This window comes from Idiotropiscis lumnitzeri, chromosome 9 (genome assembly GCF_059441095.1).
Source record: "Idiotropiscis lumnitzeri isolate Australia: NSW breed Sydney's pygmy pipehorse chromosome 9, RoL_Ilum_1.0, whole genome shotgun sequence".
NCBI classification, from domain to species: Eukaryota; Metazoa; Chordata; class Actinopteri; order Syngnathiformes; family Syngnathidae; genus Idiotropiscis; species Idiotropiscis lumnitzeri.
In genome coordinates this window covers 12,339,226-12,364,610 of record NC_142399.1, presented here as the reverse complement: position 1 = coordinate 12,364,610, position 25,385 = coordinate 12,339,226, and the positions used below count along the sequence as shown (strand labels likewise).

The 25,385-nt window shown below is 42.8% G+C and overlaps 2 protein-coding genes across 5 annotated transcripts; both read right to left on the bottom strand.

Moving 5' to 3' along the window:
* Positions 1-725: 725 nt before the first annotated feature.
* LOC148330285 (ubiquitin carboxyl-terminal hydrolase 54-like) lies at positions 726-20,021 on the bottom strand. 4 transcript variants are annotated; one of them, XM_088304330.1, is made up of 13 exons: positions 19,692-20,021; positions 18,002-18,099; positions 17,604-17,743; positions 15,480-15,572; positions 15,260-15,394; positions 15,054-15,167; positions 14,409-14,491; positions 13,080-13,182; positions 12,852-12,998; positions 10,879-11,028; positions 8,299-8,479; positions 4,476-4,664; positions 726-1,503 (listed from the first exon to the last, which is right to left on the bottom strand). In XM_088304330.1, exons 2-13 carry the CDS (start codon positions 18,006-18,008, stop codon positions 875-877), a joined length of 1,971 nt encoding a protein of 656 aa, XP_088160456.1. In that variant the 5' UTR covers positions 18,009-18,099; positions 19,692-20,021; the 3' UTR covers positions 726-874. The 4 variants fall into 4 exon arrangements, with proteins under 4 accessions (XP_088160456.1, XP_088160454.1, XP_088160455.1 ...); XM_088304331.1 differs by adding an exon at positions 4,201-4,325 and having other exon boundaries at positions 1,271-1,503; positions 17,604-18,099; XM_088304328.1 differs by having other exon boundaries at positions 17,604-18,099.
* A 169-nt stretch (positions 20,022-20,190) lies between these two features.
* Positions 20,191-23,522, bottom strand: prorsd1 (prolyl-tRNA synthetase domain containing 1). Its single transcript, XM_088304336.1, has 4 exons — positions 23,430-23,522; positions 22,406-22,531; positions 21,330-21,419; positions 20,191-21,142 (listed from the first exon to the last, which is right to left on the bottom strand). The coding sequence occupies exons 1-4, from the start codon at positions 23,508-23,510 to the stop codon at positions 20,930-20,932; spliced, it is 510 nt and encodes a 169-aa protein (XP_088160462.1). The 5' UTR covers positions 23,511-23,522; the 3' UTR covers positions 20,191-20,929.
* Positions 23,523-25,385: the final 1,863 nt, after the last annotated feature.

The window sequence follows — 25,385 nt, the reverse complement described above, 5'->3', positions numbered from 1 at the left end:
CACTTCAAGGCCGAGGACAAGCGTTTGGAGACCAGCAAACGCTTTGATTTGGAAACGTTAAAGCAGAGGGCAAAAAAGTAGACATGCTTTGTCATGATGGTTCTCAAATGGGGGCACGTGAGAGTTTTCAATCGACTCAAAAAGTACAGCAAGCATGAAAAAAACAAAACAGAAAAGATCTTGATGACAGCAAGAATGACAAGAGATCGTCAGCGAAGCACAAGCCCAAGTGGCTCCTGAAATTCAAAATTGACTCCGATCGGTGTTGACACTTGGGAAGGGGGGCGGGGTTCGAGCGTGTGACCCTGGGGAACATGATTTTTTTCCGCCATACTGCACTCTAGTAGTTAGCAGTGGCGCTCTCCTTGCCCATTGTGTGCAGCGAGTGTTAACGCTACGGTGAAGGTTTGCTTTGCAATGATAGTACTATTTACAGTTGCAGCGGCAAGTGGGTGTTTTCTTCTTGCTAGGGGGGGAGTAACCGAAAATAATTGAGAAGCACTGAACTACAGTAAGCTATTTTTTTCCACACAGACTCTACTTTTCATTTGTCAAGTCAAACAAAGTGGTACACCTTGCCGTTAATTTGTACTTATACTTTTGTAATTTGCCTCTCTGTCTGCAGTCAGGTCATCACTGTAAATGAGAAACAGTCCTGAATGACTTATACTGGTTCAATCAATACATTGAAACAGAAACCCGCGAAACGTGAGGGCTGCAAAAAGTGAGCTGCGCAATAGCATTGGTTTACTGTCTCATTGTACACACCGGGAAGGTAATTTGTTTCCCCCTTTTTTTTGGGGCATATAGCAAAATGCCTCTTGCGTCTGCCACATTGCGCTGCATAAACAAGAGAAATATAGCACGACTCGTGTCACCGCTCGAGCGAGTTGAGCTCCAGGCTGACAAGGCTGCTGTTCCTCTTGCTGCTCTCATATCCGCTCTCCATCCTCTGGATCAGCCCGGGAGGGAGCAGTGGCTGCTCTCTTATTGTGCCAGCTCTCCTAGGGGAGGAGGCATCGGGGAGCCTTCTGGAGGAGCCCGGCATCACCTCCTGCTGGGTCAGCAAGGCGGCACCTTTCTCCTCCACCGCGGCGGCAACGACGAGGGTCCTGGCGTGGTCCGTCTGTGGGGTGGCGAGTGGGATGTAGCCACCCTGCCTGCGCCGCGTGAAGATGCTGTCGATGTTGAGCGTGTCCCTGTGGGGCCTGCATGTCGGCCTGTACCGACCCGAGGCAATGCCGCCCCATGAGCTGGATTTAGACTCGCTGCCGCTGCTGTCTGCCTCCCGGTCAGGAGGGTTTGAGGAGGGGGAAGTGGCAGGAACATGGCTACTGGAGGAGACGATGCTGGCGGCTGGCAGAGAAGAGGTGGAGGAGGAGGCGGAGAGGACTCGGCCGTGGAGTAGGTTGCTCATGGTCTCCTTGAAATCGCGGATGCGGCTGTTTGAGGAGGAGGATTTGGTGGCCAGGCGAGGGACCTGCCGCTCTTTCTGTGTCTCTCCTGGGGGATGACAAGAGGTGGTCATGTACAGTCACTGACAGAAGGAGGAGGGCATGTCAGTCAAGAGAAGTGAAATGTCAGATGTTAACATGGCTGATAATGGGAAATGATTAAACTTTTCCAGTCAGGGCTTTTTTTTTTTTTTTGCTCGTTCTTCCTCTTTGCTGAGCCTGTTTTCAGATTCCTGATACCAAACAAGCTTTGAAACACTTCTTTTGAGAAACTGGCATCAACTTATCCAGAACTGTTTAAAAAAAAATATTCAAAACACGATTTTCTGGGTGGGGGGAAAAATCCTTTCAGCAAAACAATTACACTGAATATGAAATCAGAACGCACGGAAAATAGAGAGAATCATTTACTTTAGTATATACAGTAAGTAGTACGGTCATCCCTCGTTTTTTTTTGCGGTTACTTTGGACTGCAACCTGAAGGATTGTATTATGTCAAAAGTATTAGCTTTAGTATTTATGTGATAGAATGGCAATCATTAATATTATCGGGTTCATATTTGCTACAGATGTTAAGCATTTATTAAACAAAAAGCAGTGATCAAATGAAACTAGAAGTACCGTGCACAGTTATGGCACATGATTGTGTTGACTGATTATTCTATTATTCGCATATGCTAGATTCATATGAATTCATTTTAATGTGTTGAACTCTGTAGAATTTATTAAAAATGGTTGTTTTGGTTTTTTTTTTTATTATTATTTTCTTCCTTTTCTAATCTTTGTTGTAAACTTTGCAATTTTTGTATTCAATATGTGCCATAGTTGTTTGTATATGGATATTTTGAAATTTAAGGGGGGAAAAAAACTACCATGGCACCATCGTATACTAAAGACGCAAACGCACAGCTCCGAGTGGTGACGTTTTATTATTAAAAAAATAAATAAATCAATAAAACAAACAAAAAACTTTTACAGAAGCATGTTGAACTAAAGGGACAATATTATTGAACCAAACGATGATATTTGAAAAAAGAAAAAGTTTTGAATTATATCTAAAACAGCGTGATAGAATGCAGAAGACCCTTCTATTGACTATTGTGTTTGATTCTTCTCAGACGTTGTATTGTTGTAAAATGCAATTGGACCGTAAACAGCGAATCAGAATCAGCCCTAGTGTCCGACTCCTGATTGGTTAATAATTGTGGCACAGTTATCACGCTTGCATCGTTAGCGTAAATCTGCGTTTTGTACCACAGAGGAGAGAGAGGCCGTAAGCGTAAAACCTATTTTGTGCGTACGTGTCGTGGGTCCTTGTACATGTGAAACACATTTTGGTACGTACAAAACATGTTTTCGTACGCGGTATTTGACATTACGCTTACGTAATTGGGGCTTGTACGCGGTATTACACATTACGTACACGTGAAACTCATTTTTGTACGCGCTATTTGACATACGCTTACGTAATTGTGGCATAAATCTAATGCCATAAGGGTCCCCCCCACTATTTGAGAAGCACTGGGATAAGCTAAGCCACGGGACCAGATGGTGGCCTTGGACCCACGTGACGGAGGACGGGAGGAAGGGAGATTTCAACCAACATCGACCTGTGCCATTGTTGCTGCCTGCATCGTGGATGCAGGTTCTCGCGGAGGAAAAGAAAAGTGTTGAGTTATACGATCCCATCATATTGTTTATTTTGAGGAGTGATATGTTCAATAATATGCCAAAATGTCAATATGGTTATATGTGTAATTCGTTGAATGTCATGTCACATTTATTGCAATGTTAACTATATTTTGTAACTGTCGTATATTTCTCATGTTTTACGTGCGGACACTTTAGGTTGGTAGTAATGCCCTTTGATGCAGTTGGTCCAGTGAAGGCGAGTGTGTTGAGTGACGAAGGAATAAAAATAAGAGATGGAAACATTCTGAAACTATCAAAGTGTTATGTTGGTGCGGTGAACAAAGAAAGAAATATGGATATCGATGCTGCAAGCGCAACAGGTTATGGGCCCAAGCGCGGCACAAGAGGAGGAAGATGGCAGCGGTTATTGGTGATGAGAGAAGTGGCAGACGACGGCAAAAAGGCGATGGAAATACTACGCTACTAAATATGGGTATCGATGCTGCAAGCGCAAGAAAAAGTGGCCCAGATATCTGACTTGTAATATTTCCTGAACGCCAGAGAATTGAAGAAATTATCGGAAAAGGACTTGGATCAGGTGTTGAGTCTTTATTTGACATTCTTGAATAAAAAAAGAAACATGCATTGAGTATATTTACTTAATTAAGGGTTTATTCCGTAGTAATTTGAATTTAATTGGTGACTAAATTCCAACAAACCCCCGGCCAAAAGTGTGACAAAAAAAACGCAAAGTAGAGGTTGACTTTTTGCTATTATTTTTTTTGCAGTATTTTTGATTTAACCAAGAAACTTGACATAGATCTGGATCTGGTCCAAGATGTTGAGCTGGACATCTGTGATTTCGACTGTCCTATTTAAAAAATAAAAAACAAGAGAGGAAAAAGGGGGGAAAAAATAAAAAGCGTTGAACATACCCAACATGTATGTTTTTGTATAATACAAAAGAAAGAAAACCGGAGTATTCAGAGAAAACCGACGCAAGCACTGGGAGGAGATGCAAGCTCACACACAGGGAGGCCAGAGCCCACATTTTAACCCCAAACCTCAGAATTGAGAAGCAGACATGTTAACTACTATAAATCCTGCACCGTACCCTCACTGCGGTAACCGGTTGAAGAGGTTTCATTATCTGCTTTTTCTCTGCGGAGGCGGCTAGAGCCACGCCTCCTCTCCCGCGCGGCCTCCGAGTCTGCCGCAGCTCGGCGTCCATCTTGTTGCCTTGGCAACGACAAGCACGGCAACACAGCTTTTATCGCACACGTTTAAAAAACAAACAAACCTGATAATAAACCACACAAAATAATGAGGTGATGGTGGTGAGCAGTGATTTGGGCCAGGCTACACATGCACAGCGAGGGTATCGCCCACCTATGGCATCAAGACTGCAGAGCTGGCGGACGGCGGTTGTCGGTAGGTCCGAGGGTCGTTGAGCGGCCGGGTGACAATGGTGCGAGGGAGCGGGCTGCCTTGACGAGGTGAACTCTGTGGATGACTCGGTGCGAGTGTCGCTGGAGATGGACGGCTCGCGGCCGGAGTGTGCAGAGTTGTTTTTGTTGTCTGCGGGCACAGTTAGGTTAGCGAATGTGAGGGAGGCTCACAACTACGGCTAGCTCAAGTTCAAGATACATGATTTGAAAGGATATATTCACACAAATCCCAAACAGGTGTGTGTCACAGAGACCAGAAAAACTGTCACCAGCCCACACACTTCAACGACATGTACACTTTGTAAAACAGACTTCATAAACACATCGTAAACACAAAATATTGAACTGGAAGCATAAAATGTATTTAAAGGGGAAGTCAACCCAAAATAATTTTTTGCAATGATATGTTTAATGTGCCTTCACTAATCTCAACACGGCATACTGATTAATACTTTCTTTATGGTGTATGAGTTTTAAGGAGCAAAATCCACCTGTTTTTGGCATGTAATTTCACGGTGTGGCCATTTTTTTTTTTTTTTTTACTTTTGTCGACTGACAATGACACCATAGTTGCTCAGGGCTCAAGTAATGACCAATCACGGCTCACCTGTTTTCTCAAGGTGAGCCATTAGTAAGATGCCCTTTATTCGAGATTCGAACCCAGGCCTCCTGGGGCGACTGGGACCTGAACGCGGCGCCTTAGACCACTCGGCCATCCTTATTCGCTGTAAAAATGTGTGGAATTTACAGCTTAACTCATACTCCACAAACGTAATGTTAATCAGAATGCTGTGTTTTTGACAAGAGGAGCTGCATATATGTTTTTGTTTAAAAATTCTCGGGGTTGACATTCCCTTTAAACAAATAATACATATAGATGCTGTGTCACACGTCTATTTGTATTTTTATTATTTTAACACACAGCCCGTGTGTTAGAAATGTGCCTTAAACTCATTAATTGCCATTGAGAGCTATTAATATGTCAAAGAAGCATGTTGTAGCATTCTCAGACGACACAGCTTTTTTTTTTTATCGTTCATGACGGTCCCATTGTCAGACCACAGACCGGGCGAGACGTCACACTACAATTCGTCACCGACCAGACCCCGCCCAATCGTCGCATGCGTCCATCAAGATTCTGTCCATCGGCGCAGGTCCTTTGCGAAGGCGTGTTGGCATTATGGGCATGTGTATGGGCAGATATTTGTGCCACTAGAAACTGAATATTTGAATTACAAACTGGATATTTGAATTGAAAACTGAATATTTGAATTAAAAACTGGATATTTGAATTGAAAACTGAATATTTGAATTGAAAACTGAATTATTGAATTACAAACTGAATTATTGAAAAACAATTGTAATTTTTTAATTAGAATTTTCCATTTACAAGTCATGTCATTCAATAATTCAGTTTTCAATTCAAATATCCAGTTTTTAATTCAAATATCAAATATTCAGTTTTCAATTCAAATATTCAGTTTCTAGTGGCACAAATATCTGCCCATACATGTGTATTTGTTCTTCGCTATAGGAAAAAAAAATATTAAAAAAGAAAAAGAAGAGACTATGGATGCATCCTGGGATGGTGGGGAGAGGCCAGCATGGGCTGTCTATTGTGCAACAAAACTGAAGGCGACACATTTGTTTAATGACGCCACGTTTGCTAATCAGCTACTGCTTTGCAGTTAGCAAACAGAGGAGTATAACTGCTGCAATACACCTTTATTTATATAGCGCATTTCACAACAACCCAGTACTTTCCATATGGTGTAATATAAATTAGCAGGAAATTAGAATACAAACTAAAACAAACACAGAGGGCCATGATTGGGGTTATGTGATCCCTCTTCGGAGCTCCAGTGAATTTAAAGGCGAGCAGCAGCTTTTCAGACTAGTTGGAGGCGCTTGAGAGAGGACTGACTGACTCTAAAGTAAAGGGCATGACAGTAATCCAACCTAGGTGGAACGAACATTACATCGTTATTTATGTAGAACTTACACAAGAGCATAGATCACTGTTGTTACACGCTTCTTCCCCGTTGCCATGGTGACTCATCGAATCAGGGCTCCATTGATGCTGGCTTTTCATAGTTGTGGTGCACGCGCTTAACGCCGGGTGGAGCTACTCAGAGTTGATCTAACTTATTCAAATCAGCTGTTCTGGAACCGGAAACTCAAGAATTTCCTATCTCAGAGCAGACCAGCTCAGAGTTCAGGATTAGACTCAGACTTTGTGGAACCTGCTTTGTGAAACGGACTGCGGGTGAGGCAAGAATGCGATATTTGGGGCATTGACAAACAAAGCTCAGGTCAAATGTTTCCAAGCTAATTAAATTCATTTTCGAAGTAGAATTGGGCATCGGGGTTATATTGCGAATATTCTGAGAATCGATTATCTCATCCATTAACTCATTCACGACCAGCCCAGTAAAAACAAATGGATTTTGACGTATTTATCCGTCAATGGTATTGAATGAGTTAAGCAAATAATGGGATGCAAATTCATTTAGCATTTTTCAAATATAATACAGAGGCAAAATACGCACATGTGATGCAGATTTTATTTTTGACCACCAGGGGTCAACAACCCTGGCCCTCGGGATCACCTTACCTGCCCGTTTTTCATCTCTCGCTGTTGCTGCCACAGCGCTCGATTCAAATGATCAGCTCATCAGCAAGCGCTTCACAAGCCCGATCCTGATCCTGATGATTGGAATCGGGTGTGTTGCACTAGTGAAAGATGGAAAACAAAAACATGCAGGGAAGGTGCCCTTGAGGACCAGAGTTGATGACCTTTTGTCTCCACCGCAATATCTGCAACTTTGAATGTGTGTGGCTTTAAAAGGCAGCGCCTCGTCTGGTGAGTGACGTGCGTGTGTCTGTGCGTGTGCGTACTATCAGCAAATGAGAGCGTAGACTTTGCTTTTGTGATGTTAGCATCAATAAGTTACTGTGTTTTGGCCATTGTACAAATGCTTTTGTGCTTAAAGTAGGGCTGCAACTGACCATAACATGGATCATCAATTAATGTCGATTAGTCTGTCGATAAATCAGATTCAAGAAGAAAAAAATGTTGAATTTATGTAACTTTATTCAAAAATACATTTAAAAAAGAAAATGCACAAACGTAATTCATCACGACTCAGTTTCTGGTTTGGTCCATAACATGTAAGAAAATAAGCAAAATATTTGGACAATTCTATATTTAAAAAAAAAAAAAAAAAAAGCAATCCAAACGATTCAAAGATGATCACGTAATTATAATTTTATCATCAATCAGTTACCCATTAATTGATGAATCGTTACACCTCTAGTTTCAAGTGTTAAATGCTCCCTTTTTCCTGTCTTGCCGCCATGGTGCGAACTTATTTCTACAAGATGTGTGTGTGACTACAGTTATGTTATCCTGTGAGGACAAATGATCCCTCTGAAGCTTGAAAGCAGAGAGTTTGCATCAACCATATTTTCAAATGATTTGAGTTATTGAAATAACAATTGCAGCCCTAATATTAGCGACCAAATGAGGGACAAAATGAGTGTCAACAACAAACAAACTGTTTTTAGTTCCTCTCTCGAATTAATCACTAAAATCAATTAAATCGCCCAAGCCTAGAACAACGACATGCAAGTGCTATCTTGCGCTGTCATCTCAGTGCTACTACAAAAAGTACCGTTACATGTACTACTCATTTCAGTTCAGATACCTGATGTTCTGCATGCGGCTGTGCTACTACTACGATTCCTAGTGGTGTTGTAGTTACCAGAGTCCTCGCTGTCGTAGCACGCCTTGCTGACGTGCCGCTTCGGCTCTCGGACGAGGCGCGGCGCACAGTCTTGGGCCGACACCGGCGTGCCGCGGGGGTCGGCGTACAGCAAAAGGAGGGGCTGGTAGTGGCCCTTGATGCAGCGCGACACCACGTCCTTCCACTTCGGCCCGATCTGCTGACACGGGCAACAAAAGCAATACAGGCGGGTAGCACCCGCCCAACAAAAAAAAAAATCTGAAGACAAAAATATTGGCAAGTGGTGAAACGTGAGGAGAAAATGGAGTTGCCCTTGCCATTTCAAGATATAACAGCTTCAACTCAACTGGGAATACTTCCTTTATCGTCAATGTTTGGCAGAAACCTCAGATGTCCAAATATGGTCAAATTGATACCATTAGTTTGTTGCCCGGTCCTCTGTTATTTTTCCACCTAACATGTTGTTCCAAATCATGATGCAAAGTACATTTTGCTCAAATTTTCTTGACTAATTGATGCAAATGTCAGTCACTATAAACATCATCCGTGAGAGTTTATTCCAAATTTCATTGAACAAATCAAATTAAAAAATGAGAACAGTATTTTGACAATACCTCAAAGTGTACTGTTACAAATTATGAAGCACAACTGTGTTTCAATATATTTTACAGGCTGCACAGAAGTCAAAATGGTCAAATGTTGAATTTGTAGCATGGTAAGACCTTATAAGATCAAATATTTTTAATCGAAATAACTTTTGGATAAACAGGCCTAGTTGCGTGAAAATAAAGGACCCCTTGCTCGATAGCACTTTAATTAGCCTTATATTCATTGAACGTGTGAGCTCTTGGACAGTTTTAGGTTTGATTGCAATGCAGGATTTTTGAATAGTGTCCCCAGAGCTGTTGCTTGGATATGAACTGTCTCCTAAGCTCATAGGTCATTTGCTTGATGACGCTCCAGACGTCCTCGATAGAGTTGAGGTCAGGAGAAGATGGTGGCCACACCGTCACACCCATAGCAGCCAGTGACTGTCTTTGTATATTGATGTTATATTGTCAATAAAATATCCCTTAACAAAGCTAAATTGATAAGAAATATAATTTTGAGAACTATTATTGGGAGGATCTCGAAACTCAGTACTCTGTTGATGAGATCATAGATATTTACTATACGTACTTTTTTTAACTTTATGAACATTAACAAACCAAACAAGTTATTAATATGTACATAATACAGAAAAGACATTGCAATAGAACATTTCTGTTCATAGCTGCTGGCTCTCCGCCCAAACGCGGTTCGAGTCAGACTTCTGTTAAAAGTAATTCATTTTAGCTATTAGCACGCTTAGCGCCTCCTTGCTCGCCTCCTCGTTTAGAATACAACTCGTTAGTGGAATTGTTTATTTGCCATCACGTAGCTTGTTGCTGCTGCTGGCGCAGACTTACAAATAGTTCTAATAAAGTCAGTTCTGCTGCGGCGCAAGATAGCTTGGCGCAAGGTATTTAAGTAGCGGCGAAAGAAATCACTTCCGGGGCAACGAGCGACACGGCAACGTATTTTTTTTTTTTTAAATCAGTACTGCCTGAAGCAGGGGGCACAAACAGCTTTGACGAGCTCAAACTCGCGTTGTCTGAGATCGCCTTTTTCGGTCCCAAAACGATGCATCGTTCAGCTGTACCCCAGGGTCCCCCTCAGCATCGCCCCACTATTTGAGAATCACTGCATTAAAGTCAACTTGACAATAAACACATTTACTTTAATTATTATAATGAATGTTAAGATTTATTTTGTGTTGGTAAGAATTTGTTAATGCATTGTGTCCGTTTTCTATAGCAGAACCAATTTCCGTTATGTTCCGTGTTGCATGTGGACGTCAATAATTAATACATATCACGTCAGAGAAAAAGCCGCCCCGAAGAGGCGCTGTGTTAACGTTTTGACGAAGCGGTTTTAGCCTTATCCGGTACATGCGGCCAAATAAATAACACATTCGATAATGTGCCATATGTCTTCCGTTATTATTTACAAAGTTTTTGGAAGAAGTGTGCCATTATTAATTCGCTAGCGCTAGTCCGCTAGCATAGTACAGCGTGAGCAGGCTTATTGAGTTGAGTGGATGTTAACAGGCCTATATGACAAATGGAGGTTCTGTTTCATGCGTTTATGTTCTGATTGAGAATGATATCTTATTTAATTCCTTAATATTGTGTTTTCTGTATTTTGCACAGTTCTCACGGCATGCATAACAGCAATAACTGCCTGTTGTAAAAAGGACATTATGGTTTCATTATTTTGACTGGAGAGGAGTAACACACTGTTTGTCTATATGTGACCTAACATTGACTGGCGACCAGTCTAAGGAGTACGCCACCTCATGTCTCATGAGTCAGATGGGATATGCTGCAGCTTACCCGAGACCCTAAAAAGGACAAGCGCAAAAGAAAACGGGAGCCCAGTTGTGGTACACACACCCTGCAAAGATTTCTCATGATCTCATGTGAGGAGCTGACAGGTGGTTGGACCCGGAAGCATGAAAGCTCAAAGTTGAAGTCAATCGTAAGGTGGAAGGAAGGCAACTACATAAGTAGCACAAACCTCCTTGACATGGGCGTCATCAAAGTACATCCAGCGTCGCATTTTGGTTTGGAAGAAGAAGGTAGAGTAGTGGCGGCCGTAGTAACACACCATGCCCACTAAGTAGAGCTCAGACTGGCGAGCCTTCTCCTCCATCACTCTGTAAAACAACTGTGCGTGCGTGCGTACACACACACACACAGGTCCCATTGTCAATCGTTGGAAATTAAAAGGCGTGCTGTTCCTTGATTTACACGCTTTGTTTTTTTTTTTTTGGAACAATCAAACACCACATAAATGTTCCATAAAGCAATTTGCTACAGCCTAAGCCTTGTGAAAGCGCAATAATTATTGCATTGTATTGTATGATTGCAGCTTGGCACCTCCAGATTCACTTATTCACAGATCCATTTTAAAAATTGGCACAAAGATTTATTTGTTTTGTTATTCAGCGATCCCCCGCGCTATTTATACATGAAAAACCTGCATTGAATGTTCATCAGCATTTTGGAAGAATATTTGGGGTTTGAAGATAAATGTTAAAAAAAAAAAAAAAAAAGAATAACCCCGCCTCCCTATCCACCCCGCCCTCTTCCCACTTAGAGAAACATCATTAGATAATTGATTAAAGACTACCACTGCTCGACAGAGCCAATAACGCCACGGGGTATGTGCATGAGGAAGTCAATACGAAGGAAGTCATTTTGGGGAAACGATTCCAAGCACTGCTTTTTTGCTGATCACGGTGAGGATGCATGGTGTAAAAGCACCAGTCGGGATATTTATAGAGACTGAAGTGAGAACTAATAGACGTGCACATGTATTTGGAAGAGGATTGGCCCCAATTTTTCGACCTACAACACGCTGTCCAATTTGAATTGTAACAGCTCGTGCTCTCATTGGCTGGGAACTAATCACGCACCTTGTATGAATGCCGGTGGGTATGTACAAAGCCTCATCAAAGAGTCACATCTCTTTGAAACAGCTGTGTCTTTGTGTAGCTGGGTGGATTTTTTTTTCTTCTTGGGGATGAATATTTTTCAGTTTTAATCCTGTCATACGCGCAGTGAAATAAAGTACTGTATTTTCGCGACCATAAGGCGCACTTTAAAGTGCCAAATTTCCCCCAAAACAAACGAGGCGCCTTGTCATGCGACGCGCCTATTGTATAGACTGAGCAACTCTCTATACCATTGAGCCTGATCCCTTTGGGGCATTGCAGAGTGCATGTTAGCACACCCTGCTGACCAAAGTCTGAGACATCTATGCTTCGAATTGAGTGTGACAAATACATTATGTGAATATGTTTTTTGGTGATGGTGCAGGAGAAAGATGGACAGAAGGGCATCTGTCCACGATGTCGTACTCTGCCTTATCATTCATGTTATTGCAAGCAAGAAACAACAGACTGCAAAAAAAAACCAACACACTGCCCAATGCACACCACTCACATCTCTCTAACCAGCCATCTGATTGGCTGAGGCTCCCAGAATCCCTCAGTACTGTTTTTGTGTTATTTTTATTTCTTTTGGGGATATGAATGGGATGAGAGATGCATGTTTGGTGTTAATTTTATTTCTTTGTTTCATTGTTTGCTTGTATACTGTTCAAATATATTTTTAGTTTGGATTTGAAACCGCAACTCTAAGGAGTGTGGTGACCAGTGACATCCCTCCCCTGACGTTGTTGATTAGTTGTTGTTGCCATAACATCTCTCATTGGTCTGAAGTGCTGCTACTGGCACTGATCCCTTATTAGCATGGGTGCTGTCATGCCGGGAGCTAGCATGCGCGAGCTAGCATGCGCCTCATAGTGCGGCGCGCCCACTGTAAGTATTAAATACAGAAATCGCACCCTCAACTGGTGCTGTGCCCTTTGATACAGCACGTCTTTTAGCTGTAAAAATCCGGCATTCTCTAGGACTAATTCTAGCACACCAGTGTCGTGAAAGCATGACAGTTGCTAGGTGACACATTTGCATCATCATTACTTACATCGCCCAGGCGCAAGCAGGTTCCCAGTGTGTGGATGACGTCCACGGCGAGGTTGGAGTGGTCCGAGTCCCACACCAGGCCGATGGTAATGATCTCCGGACTGTTGAGAAGGACGCGAGCCATCCGCAGCTGCTGGCCGCACTGACTCTGCGGGGAGGACAGGAAGGGGAAATCTCGAGCAGGCTGCGCAATTGTGTCATTTGCTTCAAGTGGTGCCACGTTTCTTACAGGACAATTGCGCAGGTCGCCCATGCTGGCGTTCCGCAGCAGCTCCCCAAACATTCCCGGTGTGGCGTTCTGTCGAGACTCCAGCATCTTCACTGCCTGGTTACTGAGGAACGAGAGACACCATCAGGAGGATTCAAAGGCATCGTTGTGGTTGCAACTTGTTACTTGGTTGGTCAAATCGGAGGTGGGCCCATCATTTGACGTCTGTCAGTGACCATTCGCCAGACCATCATTTTCTCGAGAAGAACCAACCTGTAATCGCCAGTTAGTCAGTCCGTCAGTCAGTTAGTCGGTCAGAAGTATGTTAGTACGCCCCCGCTCCCAACCCCTCACAAGCAAAAAAACAAACAAAAAAACTCGTTAGCAAAACGGGCACCCATCAGTGACGGACTAAGAGGTCCATCGGTACTTGACCCGGTCGCTGACAATTACTATGATGGACAAGTATCCACTTTGTCTGTCATTTTTTACATGTGTGTGTGTGTCAAGTGTCCTGTCATTCGTCAATCCTCAACAAAATAGGCAACAGTCACCGGCGGGCTGAAAGACCGGTCCGTCAATATGTCAGAATACCCACCTCTGTGTAAAATTGTATTTTATGGGAATTATGTGGTGCTTGTGCACATATTTTACACATAAGTTGGTGCCAGACGTTCCAGATGTGATGATATGCAGTACAACAGCAAAGCCTATACTTTAATGTGTGCTTTTAAACATTTCGCAAAGACGGACATTCACTGTATTTCATTTTGAAAATTAATTCATTTTGCTGATATGAGTATTTGAATTATTGCAAGTTATCACTGAAAAGGTAATATGCATGATTTGCTACATGTTTTCAGAAGATGCCACCTACATTTATGGAAATTTCCATGAAAAATAACAAATGCATCCGAGTGTGTTCAGAGTTCGCTTTTCTGCTTCTTTTCCAAATCGCAATTGTGTCTTTCTTTCTTTTTTGTACTATATCTTCTAAATTAAGTCAATCAACCAAAATGATCAATAATGCAGGTTGACGTAAGATGAATAAAGAATAGCTCATTGCATTTTCTTCACTTTATCAGTCAACAATACCTGCAAAGACAGTAGGCGCGTATCTATGAAAGTGTATCATTCTAATGCGTCTACCTGTAAATGTGCATTTGTGTATTCATGATCTTGAACATATGCTTTTATGAGCAGATGGTACTTGAGGAGTTTAAAAAAAAAAAAAAAATTCAAGTCCTGATTGTTGTAGGGAGAATAGTGATAAGTGTTCTCTGACGCTACTGTTGTCGAATGGTGTGGATAATATGTCAAGTTCCAGCAGCAATGCATGATGGGACTTACCACAGGGAGGTGGTGGAGATGTAATGGACCATCTGAATGAAGGGCAGGGGGTCTGAGGATGCACCACAGCTGCTGCAGACACACTTTGATGCACACGAGCACACAATGTCAACTTGACACACACAAACCGACCGGCACGGGTACACATCCAAGCACCAAAATATTATCAACAAGCACTGAGGTTGTTGTTCAACCAAAATGTAGATTCATTTTGTCTAATCTGTTCATTACCTCCAGTATGTGTATGTGGAGGTTGGATCTTTTTTTTTCTTCTCTCTTTCAATCTAATCTTCCGAGGGCCTTCACAATTTGCAGCGCTAACCCATGTGAGGTTAGCTACTGTGAAATCCAGTGAATAACTTTTGATTTATTAATTTAGGTTTTTTAGCAAAGAAGATAATCCCAAATGTAATACATACAGGGTGCTTAACGAGAAGCACATTGTGGAGATGTTTTCCAGTACCTAAGCAAGACTTTGGAGTTGTAAAAGTAGAATCGCTGATTCATATCCCATTTCACACACAAGTTAACTCAATCCGCGTCACATACTGTAATTAAAAGTACATTTAAAAGCAGTTACAAACAAGAGTTAAAATTGGTTAGAAAGATACTTTGACACAAATGTGATGAGCTTGAGCGCCACACCTGTTCAAAGAGAGCCATGGCAAACTTCTGGTGCGGGATGCATTGCCTGGCTGTGCAGATGTCTTCTTTGGACTCATCTGCAATGTGGCAGTGAATCCTCATCAGGATGTTCTCCTGTCACAAACAAACAAGCCGGCATCACCCGCCTCGGTCCCGGTGACTCGCGAGGACGGACGAGGGCCAGGAAGTCGACCGCGGCGTCTTACAAAGCACTCGGCCGCGTCGTCCATGATGCCCAGCTGAAATCTATGCTCGCCCTGGAAGGTCTTGGCAAGGGCACTGCGGAGCGCGTCGGAGGGCAGCACCGTCTCACTGCTGTACTGGAACTGAGCAAATATACTCTGAAGAGGAAAAAACAGACACGGCCATGTTTGAAACGCCAATGAGCGGCCTAGGCTGTCGGATGTGAGCGGGATCGGTCTTCACCTTTAGAGCGCAGAAGATGCACGAGTCCTCCATGCACTTGTGAGATGTCAGCTGTCTGAAGCTGCGGCGGAAGATGTCCAAATGCCACAGGACCTAAGCCACACACAACGTAGGGCGGAGGGGAATTCATAAGGCTATAGCTATTCACCATTATCGAGATTCTAGGGCGAGGTAATGAAATAATAAATATGGATAATTTAATTGATGCAACAATTACTCGATGAATCGTCAACTCATCAATTATTCAATTACATTTTTATAATGGGTTAATCGTTTAGAGCAGTCGTACCCAACCTTTATTCCCCACCACGCATGGGTTCATACAAGTACATGCCTTTCATGGGCCCTTTAGTCAAGTCAAGTCAATTTTATTTGTATAGCCCCTAATCACAGACAGTCCCAAAGGGCTTCACATAGCCACAATCGACATCCCCGATCTTAACCCCCAGGAGGGCAAGGAAAAACTCAAAAAACCTCATTAGGGGAAAAGTGAGAAACCTTGAGAAGTGAAGGGATCTATTAACGGATATTCCCCATTTTGGGCTAATTGCCAGGAGGGCTGCTGTACATATATCCACCTTTGAAAGAAAATCATTGCGTTGTGAGGGTCTGATGTATATGCGCCGTTAAAAAAGAAAAAGAAAAATGCTCCATTTGTCTTCCAGTCCCCTGTGATGGGTTTGTTGTGTTCACCAGCCAATCGCATGCCGGTGCGGGAATCAGGTATGTCGCCGAGCAGCCCGAGGAACTGACCACGGCAGTATCAAAGAACACGAGGGCATGCAACTGTGTGCAACTGACGTGAGCGTGAGGGCGTATCAAAGTGTGTTTTTCACTTCTCATCAGCATGAGGAAAAAAAACACAAGAACGTGCTTGGCATCCACCATAATGACACGTGTTGATGTCATGTTGAACTAAAAAACAACTTCCTAATTGAGCCTTCAATTATTCAATGGTAAACAGGCTTTCACTGAGTTGGCATTAACCTCCAGATGGCGCAGCATCAGGAGCAACTTGGGGTTTGGGATCTTGCTTAAGGAAACATTGACATATTCAAAATGGCCAGGGATACAACCCACAGCCTCTGGTTGGGGGTGATAGTTGGAACAAAGACAAAAAAAAAAAAAATCAATACAAATTAAATAATCATTTTTATCCCCAGTTGTCAAATGTAACAAATAGGAAAGGCAAAGGTATTAAAAAGAAACACTGGACACCAACAGGGCTGGTTGCTGATTTTCTCTGCCTCCGTGGAATGTCGGCTGGCAATACTAATGATGTGGTTTACGGCCATCAAAATGAAGGTGCTGTTTGGCCAAAGAGGAGATCAATATTCCTGGAATCCACTGCTCATCCTAGAGGCACCCTAAAGTTATCAACGCTGTGCTGCTATGAAAGGGAGGTTTACATCGTATGAAGTCATTGTGTGTAGGTGAGCAGTTTGTTTACAGCACAGACATGAGAGAGCAGCTGTAGTTAAAATGGCGTCGCAAATCGATTCTTTTATTTATTTATTTATTTTTATATCTAAGCACGCATCCAGCAGTTTATATCGACATTAAATCGATTTTTGATGAATCTTTACAGCCCTATTAATCGGTTATCAGAATTTGTTGATCACGTTCTACATGGCTGGAAAAATCCTGAAATCATTTCTATCCATTACCAATTATGATAATAGGGAAAAACTTTTGACCTCTGTGGAATATGGAGGCTCAATGTAGGGTTGTGAAATTAAGTGTGTGATGACTTTGGGTGTGTTTGTTTGCTCTTTCCTGTTGCCACCCCCCCCCACAGGCTGGCATATGTTGCTTTATTCCCGCAGGCGCCATCAACGGTGAGTCACATGACCTGCCGTCAGCACAACGCCCAAATCAGGAGGCAACCTACAGCCTGCTCCTTTCACCTCCATTTTGTCAACAATTGTCAACTCTTGACTCATGTAGGATTTTCCATATGGAAAGCGCTTTGTAACAGCTTCAGCTGTTGTGAAATGCGCTATATAAATAAAGTTGTGTATATATATATATTATTTTTTTTTTTTTCCACGTCAGTCAACACCAATGGCAGTGAATGATTTCATTACGTTTTCTATGATGTTTTTACGGTGTGTGCGTGTGTACCTGCAGGGCGCTGTTGAGGAAGCAGCTGTTCTGTCCCGGCTCGTTGCTCAGTCCTTTACTGGGCGCGACGGACGTCATGGTGCGAGGCGTCAGCATGCCCATCATCTTGCCACCAGCACAGCCGCTGCTGCCTCCAAGCCCTGCCACGCAACCGCCACTCACTGCAAAGTAGTTCCTCTTCCAGGACATGACCAACTGCGGGTGACTCAATTTCGTCTCATTCAGGCAGCCATTTGAGCGTCGCCCGCTCAGCACGGGAATCAACGTGCCCGCCTCTGGGCAATCCCTGACTCATTCTGCAAAACTCCCAGGCCAAAATGTAATTTACTTTAAGGTACGGGCCGATGGAATAATCCAGGAAATCCAAACGGGCTCTTAAGGATGTTGATGATACAGACCTGTCATCCTCCCTGGTGCACTTCTCGACGTCCAAGTGTTGAACGTTCACCTTTCAAGCCTCCCATGGACCAGCGAGTTCAGAGGTCAACGAACATACCTGGGGAAGACATCAAAAAGTTCTAACAAAAACGTGACAAAGAAGATACAAATTTACTTGTTTGTTGCTTTTAAGGATATCCGCTAGAAAATGCATAATCGTTTTTGAGGGGGTATTAGCAACACATACAAATTACAATACACAAAATATTAATTCAAAATATATCCAGAACACCATATAAAACATTAAAACACACACCAAGCATACTTACAACCAGTAACCAAATACAGTAGCTACAATATACTACGATAAGTCCTATTCCATCCATCCATCTTCTGTACCGCTTCTCCTCACTAGGGTCGCGGGGGGTGCTGGAGCCTGTCCCAGCTATCTTCGGGCAGTAGGCAGGGGACACCCTGAACCGGTTGCCAGCCAATCGCAGGATAAGTCCTATTTTTTTGTTTAAATGTGAGCCTACTTTAACAGCTGCAGCTTATTTATTTATTTATTATTATTAGTTTATTTGTTGAATCGTGTCTATAGAGGATAATGTTCAAGATACAATAAATAAAAGGCAACTGGCCATTTCGTTTTTGGGAGCGTTTGCAGAGATCTTTTGTTTCTCCGCAGATTATAATTGCATTTCATTTTAATGGGAGAGGTTATTTAGCATTTAAATTTTCTGGTCATTAATCTTGAGGATTGTATGTTCAATTATTTAAAGAAAGAGGTGGTTTGGGGTATAGGGTCTAAGTCTTGCAGCAAATAATTGACTCTTAATGAATTCCATTATATTCTCAGTGCTTACACTACCAAATAACTAACATTATTTTCACAAATATGGAAATACTCAAAAATATCCATAAAATGCATAGTTGTATGCAAAATTCTATCAAAAAATTTCCCCCGCACTAGTGGCTGGATGTAAGGGGGGCAAGAAGATTTCTTTTCATGGGGCCCAAAATCCCTGGAAGCGCCCCTGAAGTCAAGGCAACCAGCACATACATAGGCGCCTAGCCTGGGAAACAAACACTGAACTAAAGTTGCATCCACAGTCTGACTCCATTCATTCATTCGTTTGTGCAGCACTTGCACATTAAAAGAGCACACGCGCGTGCGCACAATATGTGCGTAGAAGCTGCTCATTCACAAACAGACCAAACTGCGCAGCGAGTCTTTTTTTCCAAATGCGTCACACTTTTTCAAAATCAATTCACAACAATGACCAGCGAAGAAAGGGGAAGCCAAGGCACAAAATCCAACCAGGAAGGAGAACGATCAATGTATTCACTTGTGCTCCAAAAACTAACACAAGACGCTTTTTTTTCCTAATCGAGTCCACGTGAACAAGGCGGTGTGAAGACGAGGATTTTGTCAAGCGAGTCCGGCGCGGGCTCACTAGCATGACATCACTTCCATCAAACTTCACTGAGTAGCGAGCGGGCGGCGGCCCGACCGCCAAATGTATCCTTTTAGCGCCGACGACTGTCGTTCGAGTGCGGGGGTGAAACGTTGGCCAGGCTACGAGCTCGACTCATATGTCATTGAATCAGATTTAACGCTCGCCGTGTTCAAACGTCCGGTCGCGGGGAAGTGGTGGACCGGCTTCTCGAGGGCTCCCCGTCCCCTCCCGGCTGGCTTCGGCAGCTCACCTGAGGCACCAGTCCGGGGAAGAGAAGGAGAAAGTCTGCTGGTTGTTTATGTGGATGGCGCAGAGACCGCTCCGGACTTTCAAGCTTGGTGCGTGAAGACAGGACTACGAAGATCAGGAAGAAGGGGGCGGGGCTACTACCTGCGGCGCGCCCACGCCAGCAAGCACGAGCACGCCGGGAGGACGTAAGCGCGTGCGTGCGTGCGTGCGTGCTTTCTTTCCCTCCAGATCGAAATTGTGCTTCCGTTTCAATGTCTATGAACACTTTGACGAGAAAGGTTGAATTGAAACAAAGAAAAAAAATCAATTTCCCAATAAAGTTGTATTGCATTGGCTAAATGGTGAAATTTGGTCACTGATGAAACAGCGGGATCATGACCTTAAGATCTCCCGAAAGGCAAAACAACACGTGATGAACAAATATTCACTTCATTTAGGAATAAAACCACCAAAGAACTTAAAAATCCAAAGGCAAAGTTCTTCATTGATGCCACAAGAAATTCAAGAGGCATTGCCTTTTTAATTGGCACGAATTCATCTAGAAGTTGACAGAATCATGGGGTCTAAAGAATTCCAAAGCCAAAGATGCATTTCATATGGATACTGTGTCATTAAAAACTCTTTAACAACCTCGTTTGGCTCCAATTGCAAGTATTATTAATCAATCGATAATTGCCTGTTTCTTGGGAATCTGCAGTCATTACTCCTATTTTTAAATCTGGAGATCCCACAATAATAAGTAACTATTGACCAGTGGTGGGTGGCGAAGCCCTTCAAGGCCTTCACACCTCCGCTTTTAAAACAGTTGTCAGTGAATGAGTTAAGAAATGGATCAGGTCAAGTAATTCCCTACTGAATTCCCAGGTACCAAATGTAGCAAATCCTTTGCCCGCCACTGCTTTCATGTCTCATATCGTCACCTCCTTGAAATTATGGCCTATGTCATATTCTGACAAGAAAAGAAATTCCTTAAACATCTCAGGACTCTGACCACCTCCTCTAAAATCCCTTATTTTATAAATTCTGCCTCGGAAATAAAATTCTGAATTAATATTCTGGTATTCAGTTTTTAATTTAGTTTTTCTATTTTTTTTCTAAATTCTATTTTATGGTGAACTTAGGCCTGTGCTTCTTCCATCTCGTGCTTCACCGTCAGCTCCGGCTCACTTCACTGCTTTGTTTATGTTGCTAGGATGCTTCTCCTGTCCCAAACCAGAATCTTCTCGCAGTTCTTCTCGTTTACTCAAAGTCCTCCAGGACGGGTTCGTGTCCGGTGTCCTTGAGGAAGCGCAGCAGGTCCTGGGGCCTCATTCCCATGGTGGCGCTGTTGGTCATGGGGTGGAAGTAGACCATGTTGTGGTCACCTTCCAGCAGGTCTCGGTCCAAGACCAAGGTGACGCTGCAGTCCTTGTCAAAGAGCAGAGCCAGAGGCGTGGCGCAGCCCTGACCCACCTGAATCACAAAATGTCAATATATATATATATATATATATATATATTTATATTTATATTTATATATATATAAATAATGACACAGGAAATTAGTCGACAACATCAACCGCCCCCCAAAAAAAACAAAAGACACGTATTTAAGAAATAATATTGGCAGTCCTACTTCAGGTATCAGCTTGTTTCATTACCTTGAGTTTGTCCAGCATGATGGCCTCGTCTGCAAAGCGAAGGTTCCCGCTGCCCACCGACAGCTTCTTGGCCAGCTCGTTCAGGTTCACCTGCACAGAAGCAGCGTGGGAAGGAGTGGCCCTGGTTGGGCATCATTCACTCATTCACTCGATGTAGCCAAAGGTTCTGCTTCCCCATTTTGTAGATTTGTACCAGAAGCACAATGAGGAAAACTTGCATTGTGGGAAACAAAATGCCGAAAGAATCTTGTGGTCTCGTAAAATAAGAGTGACCCTACAAAATTTGTAAAATTTCGGTCTGAGAAAATGATAAAGACTCTTAACTTGTTTTAAAATGTGAACAGCAGTGACATGATATTCTTCCAAGGGTCTTTTCCATATCTTCTCAAAGTCTTCCGATGTACAGGTATCTTAAGGTATCCTCCTATCTTTTTTATATATATATATATATTTTTTTTTAGCTATTTGATGCATAATGAGGTGCTGCGGCAGGTGATAACCTTTACTAGTTTACAGTGAGGCTTGTGTCCTGGGCCCTGGGTTATACTAACTAGATTTTGAAAGCAATACATTGTCTTTAGTCAGTAAACTAATTCATTTCCGACAAAACACAGCAATAGTATGGGTGAATAGCTAACGGAGAAACAATCACATCAGGAAAAGCGCACACTTCTTTTGCTTGCTAACTCGTCGCCCTCATTTCTATAAAGACTGTATCCAAGAGCCCTTACCATACGGATAAAACGTTTGTGTGCGCCTGTAAGTGCAGGAGCGGGATAACCTTTGCCCCCCCAAACTGAACTTCCTGCCACCCCAGGTTAAGCGTCTTGGACCGCCACTGAATATACACAACACGCGTATGCAGTTTGTTTACAGGGGAGCGGCGGAGAGAGCGACTATAGTTAACATGGCAATGCAAATCGATTCTTCGATTTTTTACATAGATGCATATTTTAAGCAGTTTAAACTGATTTGATATAAATTTTCAAAGAATCATTACAGCCCTAGTAATTCAGGAGTAGGGAATGAGAAAATTACGTCAATGTATGGATGCTGTAGGATGTTCCAGGCTTCACCTGTCTGTCGTGACGAGTCGATACCAACCACAAAGTTTTCTTCTTCTTGTCTTTGAGGAAAAGGTTCTTGGAGACAGCGCCGCTCACGTCCTGGAGGTGAGGCATCATCTCCTCCACCGTGAAAACCTCACAAACACAAACAAAGAAAACACTCTTTTGAACAACCAATTTAAACGCAGCAAGGCGCGTAAGTGTTTAGCAAGTCTGCCTCTCAGTGAGAAAGTTAATTGAAATATCCTGAAGTCGAACAAATTGTTCTCCTCGTGCTTGCGTCCACTCACATTGAAAAAACATGTTGTGGCGCCCCCTACTGGAGACAGCTAGCCGAAAGGTGGAAACGGGTCCAAATGTTGCGTCTACGTGTAAAAATAAAAACCGCAAGAGAAGTTTGTTAACTCGTCACAAACATTGTTTCTGACTTTTGAATGTCAGCCTCTCTACGCACGAAAGTGAAGCAACCCACACTCGCCAAGTCAAGCGTTTATTCACGTAGCGAGAAGCCGGACTCAATCGGAAAGCGGGATATTTTTCACTTTGCATTGCCCGTGCGCGCAATTTCATTATCAAAGCTGTTTAAAATTCAACTTGTGAAGTTGAACTGATCTCACAATTTGATCGGCATAAGAGTTGGCTAACTAGAATAGTCGGTTTCATTTGAAGAGTTCCAACGTGCCGACTTCGTGGAAAGAAGAATGGCCAAACGCTGAAATAATTCCACCAAAGAATACGCCTAGATAGAAATTTGAGATCCCCTGATTAACCAATGAGTTCCCATTTGATGCACCGGTGTTCTTAAAAGTGTGTCAGTGCTTGAGTTTGGCTGTCAGTAAGCAGTCAAACACTCAGCATTTTATTTGAGTTCCATTGCTTGGCTCTTACTTGATGCCTTCGTTTATTTTCTCAACAGCAATGGCATACGAATTAGACGTTGTCTGATTTTGCGACTTTTGCAGTTCCCATGTTGACGGATTTATTTCTTAATTATTTTTTATTTTATTTTTTGCATTCAGTGTGTGTTGGTTACCGGCGGGTGGTCCACGCAGCTCGTCTGGATGTTTAAAGCCTCCAAATGTTTTTCCAATTCTTCCCGCAGCTCCTTCGACATCTTTAATAATTTCCAATTATTTTATTCAGTTTAAACCCTATGAGAGTCAGACAACGTGCAGGACACAGCGTAACTCTTCGCTCTTCTTCGTTGCTGTCAATGTTTTCTTTTTCCGTGTAGCTACCGCAGTGATCTTTATCATATACTGCCACTTACTGGAGACTTTTGCAAACGCGCAGCTTCTTGCTGACCCTCACGTGACCTAACCTGAAAACGAGCCATCGTGCAGTTTTGAGAGATTTGGGTCAAAGTTATTCACACAAATATGCAGAACTTGGCCGCTATCTTGTTACCTTTCTGGCCTCGACTTGTTACCTGTTGTTAATCAAACCCACATTCAAATACAGTGTTGTTTTTCTTAATTGAAATCATGTCAGAAAAACAAAATTGAGGTACACGATCGTGACCTTCTTGTTGGTCGCATGGCTTGACGGGAACATGTGTCCTCGTTCCACTTCCGCCTGAATGGAAACCACGTTAGCATACATCATCGACCCACTTTGGCGAGGTCGCCGCCGATAAAGCCGACAGCCTTTTAGCAAATGAACAGCAAATAAATGTTGGGAGATTTGGGTCGATGGAGGCGGCAAAGCGGGAGTAGAAAAGTCAATGCGGATGTCACTCAGCAATGGATGCTAGACATATGTCAGGTTTAAAATGCCCTGACGTGTTTTTTAGACTGAAATAACTTTACTGATCACACCAGAAAAAAAGCAGGCATTGTTGTTCATCGTTACCGGTCGACCGGAAGTGAGAGAGAGAGGGACCGATCTTCCCTTCAGCCCTGAGCACCCTCTCTCTGAATCTCTTACGTTCGACCTCCCCTTTTATTCGAGTGTGAAAGAGAGTCATAAAGAAACTGAAACTAGTACATCATGGCTTACAATGAAAGCAAGGAAATAGAAATTTATTAGACAACAGAAGCAAAAGTGTGTGTGTGTGTGCTAAAGCATAAATGTCAGTGTGTGTGTGTGAAAACATTAATGAGTGTATAAAAACATGATTATAAATACACAAAATTGATTACATATCCTCAGCCCATCTTACAACATACAATAAACATCTTTTATGAAGGTCGTTCTAGTTGAATTGAGTCCTTATGTTGATGTTGTCGTAGGTGAAGATTCCATTCCTTTTGTTATGTATTTTTTGTTCATAAGGTGGCTGTGCTGCAGCGAATACAGTCACTCTTTTTTATAATTCAATCAATAACGGAGACGACAGTTGACAAAATAAATAAATAAATAAAATCAAGCCATTTTCTTTTGCCGCCTTGCTATTACATGTGAAAATTACGGTGGCTGAAAAAGGTCACAAAAATTGCAAAAGCCAAAACAAAACAACATTGAAATACACGCGATTGCAAAATCCACAATGGAAATGCAAACGCCGCAACACAACAACATTGAACTCCAGCACTATTGCAAGAAGCCTCAAGACAACGGAAGTGAGCGAAATTCACACGGGATGTGCGGTGGGGTGGTCGGGGGCAGACATATTTTATGAATAAGGATCGAGGGTGGAACGGTGCAGTGATTGCAGCTGGAGGGCGGGGGACTGACTGGCAAAAAAGGTCAAGTGCCCAGCTCTGGCAGTTTGTTTCATTCAACTTTGATGTCATGACTTTAGGGGGAATGGAGCGGTGGCACCCAGACGCCCTCTATTGGCCAGCCTCCACCCACTACCTGTCTTAATCCCTGTCATCACTTGACTGCACACACAATGGAGTTCTCTTTCAAATGACCATCAAGTGTGTGCGTCTCCCAGCTGTCAGTCACTCCGTGTCCTACATTCCTCTCCACTCAGTTGATGCAACATTGAAGTGGCCTCTGAGGTTACCATGGCGACCATACGTACACCTAGGTGATGCTCTTT

Bases quoted from the DNA above. Each gene is read 5' to 3' on its own strand.
- prorsd1 (XM_088304336.1), bottom strand. From the start codon at position 23,510: ATGTCGAAGGAGCTGCGGGAAGAATTGGAAAAACATTTGGAGGCTTTA. The intron at 22,532-23,429 runs GTAACCAACACA...TGTGTTTGTGAG, and splicing joins GCTGCGTGGACCACCCGCCG to GTTTTCACGGTGGAGGAGAT. The intron at 21,143-21,329 runs GTAATGAAACAA...TTTGTGATTCAG, and splicing joins TCATGCTGGACAAACTCAAG to GTGGGTCAGGGCTGCGCCAC.
- LOC148330285 (XM_088304328.1), bottom strand. From the start codon at position 17,792: ATGTCCTGGAAGAGGAACTACTTTGCAGTGAGTGGCGGTTGCGTGGCA. The intron at 12,999-13,079 runs GTAAGAAACGTG...TCCTCCCCGCAG, and splicing joins GCGACCTGCGCAATTGTCCT to AGTCAGTGCGGCCAGCAGCT. The intron at 11,029-12,851 runs GTAAGTAATGAT...ACGCACGCACAG, and splicing joins CCTGCTTGCGCCTGGGCGAT to TTGTTTTACAGAGTGATGGA.